Source organism: Pseudophryne corroboree, chromosome 1 (assembly GCF_028390025.1).
Source record: "Pseudophryne corroboree isolate aPseCor3 chromosome 1, aPseCor3.hap2, whole genome shotgun sequence".
NCBI lineage: Eukaryota > Metazoa > Chordata > Amphibia > Anura > Myobatrachidae > Pseudophryne > Pseudophryne corroboree.
In genome coordinates this window covers 254221309-254234837 of record NC_086444.1, presented here as the reverse complement: position 1 = coordinate 254234837, position 13529 = coordinate 254221309, and the positions used below count along the sequence as shown (strand labels likewise).

Sequence of the window (13529 nt, the reverse complement as noted above, 5' to 3'; positions counted from 1 at the left end):
TAGTGCAGTGCAGGGGAGAGCCTGGGAGCCTTCCTAGCAGCGGAGCTGTGTAGGAAAATGGCGCTGTGTGCTGAGGAGAATAGGCCCCGCCCCCTTTTCGGCTGGCTTTTTCTCCCGTTTTTCTGACAACCTGGCAGGGGTTAAATACATCCATATAGCCCCAGATGCTATATGTGATGTATTTTTAGCCAGAATAGGTACTTTCATTGCTGCCCAGGACGCCCCCCCCAGCGCCCTGCACCCTCAGTGACCGTTGGTGTGAAGTGTGCCGAGAGCAATGGCGCACAGCTGCAGTGCTGTGCGCTACCTCATGAAGACTGAGAAGTCTTCAGCCGCCGGTTTCTGGACCTCTTCTCTCTTCGGCATCTGCAAGGGGGTCGGCGGCGCGGCTCCGGTGACCCATCCAGGCTGTACCTGTGATCGTCCCTCTGGAGCTAGTGTCCAGTAGCCTAAGAAGCCAATCCATCCTGCACGCAGGTGAGTTCACTTCTTCTCCCCTAAGTCCCTCGTTGCAGTGAGCCTGTTGCCAGCAGGACTCACTGAAAATAAAAAACCTAACAAACTTTTTCTAAGCAGCTCTTTAGGAGAGCCACCTAGATTGCACCCTGCTCGGACGGGCACAAAAACCTAACTGAGGCTTGGAGGAGGGTCATAGGGGGAGGAGCCAGTACACACCACCTAGTGGTCAAACTTTTCATTTTGTGCCCTGTCTCCTGCGGAGCCGCTACCCCCCCATGGTCCTGACGGAGTCCCCAGCATCCACTTAGGACGTCAGAGAAATATGACTTTAAAGTCCTGTTTATCACTTCTTTGGATCAGCACAGTAGTGGAACTTCCATGGGTACTTGGGTGTGCTACTGCAGGGCATAGAAGTGTTCCACCCACTGTATCCTGAGATGAAAAGGATTGAGCGTTACAAAAATGCAGTGTCACAGAGGTATGTGCGGTGATACTGGTTGAGTATCCCTTATCCAAAATGCTTGGGACCAGAGGTATTTTGGATATGGGATTTTTCCGTATTTTGGAATAATTGCATACCATAATGAGATATCATGATGATAGGACCCAAGTCTAAGCACAGAACGCATTTATGTTTCATATATCTTATACACACAGCCTGAAGGTAATTTTAGACAATATTTTTTATAACTTTGTGCATTAAACAAAGTGTGTGTACATTCACACAATTCATTTATGTTTCATATACACCTTATACACACAGCCTAAAGGTCATTTAATACAATATTTTTAATAACTTTGTGTATTAAACACAGTTTGTGTACATTGAGCCATCAAAAAACAAAGGTTTCACTATCTCACTCTCACTCAAAAAAGTCCGTATTTCGGAATATTTGGATATGGGATACTCAACCTGTATACGCTCCCACACTGCATGCAAACAGGGGCTACATACATTATGTATAAATTATTTTGAATAAAACTGTGGCAATGATGTAACAAAAAGACAGGTTTTACAGGTTAATTTTTATTAATTGCATCCAAAATGCAGTCCTTAAAACAGTTAAATCCACAAGGTCAAAAAACAACATAGCCTTGAATAGAAAAAGTGCTTGTTCTGATAAAATATTTCTTACAGCAAGATTGAGTGTTTACCTAATATTTATCAAACAGTCATTGTAATATAGAAACATTTTCATAATCTATTTCATACCTTAATTTCAAGATTTCTATTATTAGTTCATAAAGTATTAAAGGCTCAGAAAAAAAGACAACACTCTCTGTTCTTGTGTATAAACATTTTATGTGAAAAACAAAACGTAATCCAAAAGTTACATTTACAGTAGAAAATCTCTGCCGCGCTCATCCCATAGAGCTGTATAAATATCTGTTATTCTCACACAGACAATACACACTAACATCTCACAAACTATCCCCATAGTTATATCATTGCTATAGTCTTACATGGAAAGTGGATTTATAATGATAGAAAACATAACCAATATTAAAACCACTTATGCACATTATGATTGCTAAAAACAAAACTACGGGCCGGATGTTGTGAGACCGCCGGAATGCCGAAACTCCGTCCGAACTCGTATGTTTTTTTAAAGCAGGAAACGTTTACAAGGCAAAACCAACCAGGTTTTGCTTTGTAAACGTTTGCTGCTTTAAAAAAAGTACGAGTTCGGCCAGAGTCTCGGAGCTCCGCCTGTCTCGCAAATCATTACATCCGGCCCTACGGGTTTCTTATCTCTCATATCTAGGTGTGTTTTGCCTTCAGCACTCTGTATTCCATGGCTGTGTGTCATGTGACAGAAGTGTTTGGGCCTGCCAACATAAGAGTGTAGTGAGAGGAGGCATCGGGACAGAAAACAAGTAGTCATGAATACTTACTAATGAGAGGAATGGTCATATGTAACATAGAGCTTGCACCTGAGTGATTACATCAACCAAGATCATATGTTCATACTGTAGTTTACTCCGCATCGTGGTGGATGACTGGTCAGAGTACTATATAATTTCCCTCACAGTACCCTGAATGGTGGGATGCATCTCATCCAAAATGCAATGCTTGATGCATGCAGCCCTATATACTGTAATCTCAAATATATTCAAACTTGCTCGATCATGGTCAAACCTGTTTGCCTTGCTCAAAAGTATGAGCATTTTTGTGAATTTTCTAGCTTCAGAACTGGTTTAACGAACCAGTTCGAGATACACTTTGAAACAGTTTAGAGCATACTTTATAGTAAGATATAAGTTAGTGAAGAGATCAAAAAGAGTAGTTATTTTATCAATGCTTTTACTGATTAGTAATTTAGAGATGGGTTTAGTTCATTATCCCCACAGTAACAATATTACTGTACAACAAAATACTGGGATTGGCTCTGAATCATGACATCACTAAAATGTCACCATAGTTAGAAAAATGGCTTCTAGACCAGGGGAACAGAACTAAACTGAAAACAGCATAGCAATAAGATGAGCAACATACAGCGATACCCTTATATCACCAGAGGGAAGTACATTCTTACATCACTATTGCTGCTGCAAAAACTCAGTTTAATTAGAACATTTTGGCAAGGCTATAGAACCATGGATCAGTGTGCCCCTAATTGTTTTAGGAAATGTCTGACAACATCTATGTCGCTTGTGCAAATAACTTCGAATGCTGAAAAATAGACCAAGGCCTGGAGTTATTTATTTTGGCATTTGCGTCCTCAGGGTAAGTATGGGGAATTAGTTATATGCATGATTATTGCACAACTGCATTTATTCTTCTATTAGTTTGGTTAGAACAACAGCCAAGTCTCCAACTGTAATGACCAAAAAAGCTATATTACTAAAGCATACTTTTCAATTGTGATTAATATTCTGTAAAATGACATAGATTAAGGTTTTTGGGTGTTTTTTTAATTCCAATTTTTATTGTTTTGTCACGGTAAATTCTTGTAACCTTAAAAAATAAGATCAAAGTCATAAATTATTATTTAGTACATGGTATTCTCAGATAAGACGTACTGTTGTTAGCATTTAGGACATAATCCAAGAAAATACAAAATCTCCATGTTGTTCCAATGATACGGCTGTCAAATTTACTTGAAAAATGTACCATTAAATATCACATGTAATGTATTGTGGGAAGAAAAACCAGACAGTGGGGCAGTATTCATGCAAAGTACAGCACAGTGGGGCAGATGTATTAAGCCTGGAGAAGTGATAAAGCAGTGATAAGTGCAAGGTGATAACGCACCAGCCAATCAGCTCCAATATGTAAATTGACAGTTAGGAGCTGATTGGCTGGTGCGTTTATCACCTTCCACTTATCACTGCTTTATCACTTCTCCAGGCTTAATACATCTGCCCCAATGTGCTGTACTTTGCATGAATACTGCCCCACTGTCTGGTTTTTCTTCCCACAATACATTACATGCGAGCAGCACTAATCAATCTGGTGCACAGGTCAGTGAGGGTGTGACGGCACATCTGCGGGCAGCACTCATCAATCTGGCGCACAGGTCAGTGAGGGTGTGACGGCACATCTGTGAGCAGTACTAATCAATCTGGCGCACAGGTCAGTGAGGCTGTGACAGCACATCTGTGGGCAGCACTAATCAATCTGGTGCACAGGTCAGTGAGGCTGTGACGGCACATCTGTGGGCAGCACTAATCAATCTGGTGCACAGGTCAGTGAGGGTGTGACGGCACATCTGTGGCCAGCACTCATCAATCTGGTGCACAGGTCAGTGAGGGTGTAACGGCACATCTGCGAGCAGCACTAATCAATCTGGTGCACAGGTCAGTGAGGGTGTGCTGGCACATCTGCGAGCAGCACTAATCAATCTGGCACATAGGTCAGTGAAGATGTGCCGGCACATCTGTGGGCAGCATTCATCAATCTGGCGCATAGGTGAGGCAGCACTCATCAATCTGGTGCACAGGTCAGTGAAGGTGTGCCGGCACATCTGCAAGCAGCACTAATCAATCTGGCACACAGGTCAGTGAGGATGTGCCGGCACATCTGTGGGCAGCATTCATCAATCTGGCGCATAGGTGAGGCAGCACTCATCAATCTGGTGCACAGGTCAGTGAAGGTGTGCCGGCACATCTGCAAGCAGCACTAATCAATCTGGTGCACAGGTCAGTGAGGGTGTGCCGGCACATCTACGAGCAGCACTAATAAATCTGGCACACAGGTCAGTAAGGGTGTGCCGGCACATCTGCGGGCAGCACTCATCAATCTGGCGCACAGGTCAGGCAGCACTCATCAATCTGGCACCCAGGTCAGGCAGCACTCATCAATCTGGCACACAGGTCAGTGAGGATGTGCCGGCACATCTGTGGGCAGCATTTATCAATCTGGCAAACAGGTCAGTGAGGGTGTGCCGGCACATCTGCGGGCAGCACTCAATCTGGCGCATAGGTCAGGCAGCACTCATCAATCTGGTGCACAGGTCAGTGAGGGTGTGCCAGCACATCTGCAGGCAGCACTCATCAATCTGGCGCATAGGTCAGGCAGCCTTCATTAATCTAGGGCACAGGTCAGTGAGGGTGTACTGGCATATCTGCAGGCAGCACTCATCAATCTGGCGAACAGGTCAGTGAGGGTGTTCCGGCACATCTGCGGGCAGCACTCATCAATCTGGCGCACAGGTCAGTGAGGGTGTTCCGGCACATCTGCGGGCAGCACTCATCAATCTGGCGCACAGGACAGTGAGGGTGTTCCGGCACATCTGCGGGCTATGTAAGTGTAACTATGCCTGGTATTAGAAGTATATTTTGCACCTAGAGTAGGACTGGTGCAAGTGACACACTGATGCAAACGGTGGCAGGCACACAGCAAGATGCGTATATTTCTGCACTCTCTGAACATACAATGCAGGATCACACATACCCCATTTCCGCTCATCTCTGCACTAAGGGGGTGATTCACACTTGATCGCTGCTGTGCGTTTTCGTGCAGGGGGCGATCAGGTCACAACTGTACATGCACCGCAATGCGCACTCGCGTCGGACAACAACTGGCATTGCCGGTCAGCGACAGGATGGTGCGAAAATTCTATTCGCACAGGCATTCACAAGGTGATTGACAGGAAGAGGCCGTTTGTGGGTGGCAACTGACCGTTGACTGGGAGTGTTTGGAAAAACACAGGCATGTCCAAGCGTTTTCAGGGAGGGTGTCTGACGTCAGCTCCAGCCCTGATCAGCCTGTTGTGATCGCACTGTAGGAGTAAGTCCTGGGCTGCGCAGAGACTGCACACAGTGGAATTTAGCAGCTCGGCGTACACATGGGATCACACACTTGCACGGCAAATATACACTCCGCCTGGAGGCGACTATCTGAACGCAGGACAGCAAAATTAGCAGCTCAGCGATCAGGTCTGAATCACCCCCTAGCACATTGTCTGCGTGTGGGCACCTGCACACAGGCTGAACTTCCCTTACTTCCCTCTGGGCCTCTATACGTAGATGGAAGCAATGTTACCATGGAGCAATTGCCACTGCACATGCATGCAAGTCCCACTGTGCAAGTCCCACCATGGTCTTGCAGCAACGGTCGTAGTGAGGATTTTTCGGCAACGAGTGACAGGGCGGAAGTGTTTGTGGAAGGTGACTCAAATGCTGGCAAGTTGTGGCCATTTGGGGGCGTGTCACAGCTTGTGACTACATAACCATAGGCTTTTTCAGACGTGCGTCCTATATTGCATGTACACCCCATACACTATCAGCCCTAATGTCTCTCATGATGATGGGCCTATTTTATGTGAAGGCCTGGAGTTGTAGTCCCATTCGTGCCATTGTTAATCTGGACCTGAATATTATTAAAAAAAATTACCACCACCAGTCTTGCCAGTATGTAATAGTCATGTTCCAAATGATTTCTCTTTGGTAGCAGAGGCATACAGTATGTGGGTATACAGGTCTCATGGGAGTGCATTCAATATATGGTAGACTCTTAATGGGGGAGATGTACTAAGCAGTGAACAGAGTGGAGAAGTGAACCAGTGGAGAAGTTGCCCAAGGCAACCAATCAGCATTGAAGTAACATTTATAATTTGCACACCATATAATTATAGAGAGCAGCTGATTGGTTGCTATGGGCAACTTCTCCACTGGCTCACTTCCCATCTCTATTCACTGCTTATTACATCTCCCTCTAGGCTCTAAATCACAGGTTCTCAAACTCGGTCCTCAGGACCCCACACAGTGCATGTTTTGCAGGTCTCCTCACAGAATCACAGGTGAAATAATTAGCTCCACCTGTGGACCTTTTAAAATGTGTCAGTGAGTAATTAATACACCTGTGCACTTGCTGGGTTACCTGCAAAACATGCACTGTGTGGGGTCCTGAGGACCGAGTTTGAGAACCACTGCTCTAAATGTTCACAGACTTCAGTGACATGTACATCCAATCTGGGAGTAATGGAACACAAGTCAGTGGGACCTGTTTCGTAAGTACAAAGGGGTAGAACTGTTTGGCAAAACACACCTAAAATGGATGGGTTTTATAGCGGAGACAAGTTTGGGTGAAACCATACAGTACGGGATGAACCAGTTGTCAATAATAAATATCATAAACAGTAATTAAAGAGAAAACTGATAAGACACAAAAATAAACCATTTTTTCAGCCACAACGTGAGACATATAATAGATCAATGTCCATGCAATACAGTATGAACAGTTTTTCTGGCCATATAAAACTGTCAACAGTTATGGAAAAAAAGTACTCAAGCCAAAAAGCTACTCAACAAAATGGAGGACACTGTAGCTGTAAGGCCTCATGAGAACCATGGACCGCTGGTGAGGGCTCAGAAAATGTGGACATCTGTAGTGAATAGGCAGGGTCACAGGAAAAACTCTTGCATCTCCTGTTCTTCGATATGTATATCGCTGAACAAAATCTTCATTGTTCCACCAACTGTGTTACGCCTAAGTAAAACAAGCAAAATACGTCACTATACATAAACTGTCATATTAAGATATAAACAATTTTCTTAAGGAAATATATTTAGAAAGAGGGGAACATGCATCAAACCAAACCCAGCAAGCTTCAGTGTTACAGTTACTATGAGGAGCTCTGCTAAACAGTTTAGGGTCTGACTCAGTGATGGACAGTTTTACACATTTCTGAACCAGGCCCTTAGCAAAGAAAGGAGCATAAATAGTACATATATTGTCTATTTACTGGAACGTTGGGGACTTTGGATTTCCTGTATAAGGAGTCTTCTTTAATTTCTAGAAGTGTGTAGGTGGAAAAGCACTTCTTAATTAACACCATGGACTGATTTTAGCATCTTTTGCCATAGTCGTATCTGCTGACCAAGAGTTGCTTGTCCTTGGTCGCAGCGGCTGCGTGTGACGTCACGCAGCCGCTGCAGCCCGCCCCCCGCACGGTCCGGCCACTCCTGCATTGGCCGGACCGTGCCCCCAAAACAGCGGCCAAACGCCGCCGTGCCGCCACCTCCCGCTCAGTGACCTCCTCTGCCTGTTAATCAGGCAGAGGAGATCGTTCGGGAACGACGCCCTTCGGCCGTCCAGCATGCGCCGTTTCCGACCCGATCGCTGCGCTGTGAACAACTGCAGCGAGCGATCGGGTAGGAATGACCCCATATATTCTAATGCTACTAGCAGCCCTTCCCATGGTATACAAGCATGCGTCTGAATATGCTAGGACTGAGATGTGTACTTTCAGCGTTTTTAGATACTGTAATACTGTAATACTTTGTGCATGATTTATTTTTAATCAAGTATATTTTATTAAGGTTTTATAAGATTATACAAACCCAAAAACAGAATACAAAAGATAACGGCAGACTTATTAAAGCATGCAAGTTACAAAAAAAGAAAGGTACAATCAAGGAATGTATACAAATAGGAGACATATGAAAGATGCATCAGGATATACATATCACCACAAAACATAAAATCAAGTAATAAGAGCCCACAGACACCTTATGGGATCGCCTTAAGGTCAGGTGACTAATACATGGGGCATATTTACGTATAGACATATCCCGCATAAAAGACCTAAGTAAAGTATTCAAACTGCAGTACAGGATAAAATCAACAATCCCAAATTATCTGACAGATATCAAAAACCAAACAAATACCCTCCGAAACAAACCAACCCAGAACCCCCCACCCTGTATGACCTAACCCAACCCAGGCATACTCGGATCCCAGTTCCCCCTAAACCAATCTATCAGTATCCAACTACACCCCCTTCCCTTACCGGAATAAGGATATTAAAGACACATGCCTGACGAGGGCAACAAAACAAATGACCTTAATCTGGGTCTAGCCAGCTCCGGCCTTCCCGCTATATACAAAAAATGTACCACCATCCAAAATCAGTCATATTCGAAAATTTCCTTTCCATCCAATTAACCCTAACTTGACTAGCTAACGTCCTCCTCACCTATAAAAAGGACAGCAAAGACTCGTAAGACCTTAAAACAATATTAAACTAGTCCCGACCCTCCTGCCACACAGAAAACATCAGTCATATAAGAAAAAGGAGTGCAAAAGTAACAAGATAATGCCAAAACACACTAAATCACAACTGTATGAAAAATAAGAAAAATATAAGGAGATGGAAAACATCTCCAGCATCAAAGCTTAGCAATGACTGACGACACAGTGTTACGTTAGTCCGGCCAAGGCTCAGCACCTTGATAGGATAGGCCGAAAGGGATAAACCTGGTCCTGCACATACAACGAGCAATAGGGGAATACCCAGAGAGTGCAAGTGCCAAGTCCCACAGCACTGGCTTCTTGGAGATAGAGGCCGGATATTCGGAGAGGACGAAGTTAGCTCCATCCATCCACAGTATGCCAAGTTCCACAGTGCCAGCTTAGCGGCAGGAGAAATAGAACTAATATTTGTAAAGGACACAGCAGGTTCGGAGCAGTCAGAAGTAAGACGACAGAGGATATTAGGAGCAATTCCAATGAATGATGAAAAAAAATCCAAAGCACTCTCTGAAATAGAAGATACAACAAAACGGGTCTTTGGATTGACTCCAAGAGAATCGAGGCACACTGGGATTGGATCGGCAACCAGGACAAAAGAATCCACAACGTCTGAACAGAATGTAGCTGGAAAAGGCTCAACCGCAGGAAGCACATTAAAGGCAACTATGGAGCTTGTGGAGTAACAAGTCTCTCAGTGGAAGCAGGAATGGCCTGAAGTATGTGCTGCAGAGAGCCGACCATTTTGAAGGCACACAGACACAAAGACAGGAGATTGAGCACAGTAGACAAATCTGAGCACCAACTGGGATGGCCACACACGTTACAGAACAGCAGCAGTCATAAGGCCCCAGGTAGTAAAAACCTCCAGAGGTAAGATGGTGGCGGCTAGCACACCACCAAGTCTCATCCAGCACGGAGCCCAGACAAAGCAACCAGCCAACGGCAGCAGACTCACTAAAAGGGAGCAATGAAAACAGGCAGTCGGCGTTTCTCTCAATACCAGATCGCGCCAAGCAGGAGTGATATCCGAAGGACCATCAGAGGAGAAGTCAGCAAAATGGCGGCTATCAGCGTCACACACTTGCAAGCACCAGGACACTGGGAGACAGACAGACAGCAGGAGCCAGACTTAGGATCCCCGGAGACACAGCTGTAGAATGGGAGGCAGCAGCAGGTAAGCACCACACACCGTGCTGCAGCCGCTGGAACCGGAGACAGAGGCACCGGGACTCTGTGCAAAGGCTGGCCCGGATAGCTGATCACTAGGATGCACACATGGAGACCCTGAATTTTCAACACTCCAAGAAGCCCAGCAGCAGCAGGAGAGGATTCATCAGATATACAAGATGTTTGGGGGGAAGAAACAACCACTAGCATGATATTTTCAGGATATCAGCGGGAGAGCCAGAAAAATGCTGCCTGTCCCCAGCTACTCTAGGCCACGCTCCCCCACTTAGTGCATGTTTAGATGCAACCATTCGTCGCACCATTGTAGCTACAAACACTTCACTGCCTGTGACGCCCCATAAAACAATCACTTCTGTGCGCCAGATTAGCCCCCTCCCTGTCACCTCCCAGTCACTATATGGAAAGCCCAATACATTTTGAAGACAGTTCTGATACTGTGTGTCTTTACCAACTGCGGCTCTGTGTGCATGGACTCTGGAAGCATGCGCAGTGTGACTTAGCTGCTTGCGCAGTAGCAAAACAATTGCTCAAATGAGTGAAGGGCTAAACTGCACCTGTTCAGTCTAAGGGTGTGTACACACGGTGAGATCCTTGCTATGCCCGATTTTCACTTGCGATTTCCCTTGAACTCCCTGGATCCCAGATAGCACAGATTTTGACTAACTTTTCTTGAGATATGGACTGTGTGTGCTTACGATTTTGTATTATGTGAGATTTTGTCTTATGTGAGATGTCATTGACATGTGAGATGAACTAGATAGTACACCGATCTAGCAAGGATTGACTTGCCTGCACAGTCTATCTTTTCTTGTGATGCCGACCTGACGGGACCGCGCATCGGGATCGAATCGGGATTGCAAGGTGACTTTCACCTTGCGATCTGCACTAACTTTTCTTGCGATTTTGACTATATAGTCAAAATCAAAAGAAAATATTTCACTGTGTGTACACACCCAAAGTCTTATATCTATGGACTATGATCCAGATAGATAAGATTGGGGGACATACAGTATAAAGGCCGTGGAATTGATGTCTTTTATTTTTAAGCTAGTTTTTTTGTACAGTATAACAGGCAAGAAGATATCTGTGATTGCATCTGTCCCGCCTATCACATTAACCTCTACTGTTGGCTGATATATTTTTCGGACATGTTTGGCGGTGAATTGTGAACCCACTGCTTATTACATCTGACAATGAATGTGTATTCAGGACACAGTGTACATTGGGATGGCGAGTTGAATTGTGAAAATCACAGTTTCTTCTGTAAATAGATTTTACTGTGATTTGCAATCCGCCCCCAAAATCGCTAAAAAACGGCCATTGAATCAGGCCTCGTGTGTTTTCTGTGGGGAAGTGTATTATTTGAAACACTCCTGACTATGGACAATGAAAATGTACAATGTGGAAATTGGTTTTGAAATAATGGGGTCGTACTGAGGAACCAAGGAACTTTTGCAGCTGTCAGATGTGGGAGCCAGCAGCTAATGTGTTGAGTTTGCACATAACATCTGTAGCAAGGCTTAGGCCTATTCTGTGCTGGACTAGTGACTGGAGAAATGACCTCTGCTGTTTTGTTATTGATGTCAGCATTTAAAGAAAATGAAATTTTAGATTGAGATTTAAGAGATAAAATATAAATATGGTTATCATTATTTTCCAATGAAGAAAAATGAATCTTAATGTTTCACTGTAATAATGTTAATGCTCATCTGAAACTTCTTTTTGAAGCTTTTAGAAAACGACAAGTTCTGTTCATTCATTTATTGGCACGACCCAGAAATGTTGGTGAGGCACCAAGCGGAATTGCTGTACAGATGTCCATTTAGATATTTTCTCATTAAGAATGATTGATCATGCACTGAATGTACACCAAGCACATTAAACTGTCACAGCCATATGTTTTTCAGATATTCCCAATCTTCTCAGTGTCTGCAGATGTTTTTCTCAGGGTACATTTTAGGACAGTTTTTGAAATAACAAAAAAGATAGAATGGCTTACATGTATGTGTGTGTATATATATATATATATATATATATATACACTGCTCAAAAAAATAAAGGGTACACTAAAATAACACATCCTAGATCTGAATGAGTGAAATATTCTTATTAAATACTTTGTTCTTTACATAGTTGAATGTGCTGACACCAAAATCACACAAAAATTATCAATGGAAATCAAATGTATTAACCCATGGAGGTCTGGATTTGCAGTCACACTCAAAATTAAAGTGGAAAAACACACTACAGGCTGATCCAACTTTGATGTAATGTCCTTAAAACAAGTCAAAATGAGACTCAGTAGTGTGTGTGGCCTCCACGTGCCTGTATGACCTCCATACAATGCCTGGGCATGCTCCTAATGAGGTGGCGGATGGTCTCCTGAGGGATCTCCTCCCAGACCTGGACTAAAGCATCCGCCAACTCCTGGACAGTCTGTGGTTGGTGGATGGAGCGAGACATGATGTCCCAGATGTGCTCAATTGGATTCAGGTCTGGGGAACGGGCGGGCCAGTCCATAACATCAATGCCTTCGTCTTGCAGGAACTGCTGACACACTCCAGCCACATGAGGTCTAGCATTGTCTTGCATTAGGAGGAACCCAGGGCCAACCGCACCAGCATATGGTCTCACAAGGGGTCTGAGGATCTCATCTCAGTACCTAATGGCAGTCAGGCTACCTCTGGCGAGCACATGAAGGGCTGTGCGGCCCCCCAAAGAAATGCCACCCCACACCATTACTGACCCACTGCCAAACCGGTCATGCTGGAGGATGTTGCAGGCAGAAGAACGTTCTCCTTGTCGTCTCCAGACTCTGTCACGTCTGTCACATGTGCTCAGTGAGAACCTGCTTTCATCTGTGAAGAGCACAGGGCGCCAGTGGCGAATTTGCCAATCTTGGTGTTCTCTGGCAAATGCCAAACTTCCTGCATGGTGTTGAGCTGTAAGCACAACCCCCACCTGTGGACGTCAGGCCCTCATACCACCCTCATGGAGTCTGTTTCTGATCGTTTGAGTAGACACATGCACATTTGTGGCTTGCTGGAGGTCATTTTGCAGGGCTCTGGCTGTGCTCCTCCTGTTCCTCCTTGCACAAAGGCAGAGGTAGCGGTCCTGCTGCTGGGTTGTTGCCCTCCTACGGCCTCCTCCACGTCTCCTGATGTACTGGCCTGTCTCCTGGTAGCGCCTCCATGTCCTGGACACTACGCTGACAGACACAGCAAACCTTCTTGCCACAACTCACATTGATGTGCCATCCTGGATGAGCTGCACTACCTGAGCCACTTGTGTGGGTTGTAGGGAGGTCATACAGGCACGTGGAGGCCACACACACTACTGAGTCTCATTTTGACTTGTTTTAAGGACATTACATCAAAGTTGGATCAGCCTGTAGTGTGTTTTT

At 44.8% G+C, this 13529-nt stretch overlaps 1 protein-coding gene across 3 annotated transcripts in view; it reads right to left on the bottom strand.

The window, feature by feature from the left end:
- Positions 1–3861: 3861 nt before the first annotated feature.
- The window catches only part of SNCAIP (synuclein alpha interacting protein), a 449424-nt gene continuing 439756 nt past the window's right edge, over positions 3862–13529 (bottom strand). For 2 of the 3 annotated variants that reach the window (XM_063964210.1, XM_063964211.1), the window contains exon 13: positions 3862–7393. In XM_063964210.1, coding sequence (XP_063820280.1) covers positions 7309–7393 — 85 coding nt within the window. In that variant the 3' untranslated portion in view covers positions 3862–7308. The remainder of the gene's footprint in view (positions 7394–13529) is intronic. The other variant, XM_063964212.1, reaches the window with a different exon arrangement.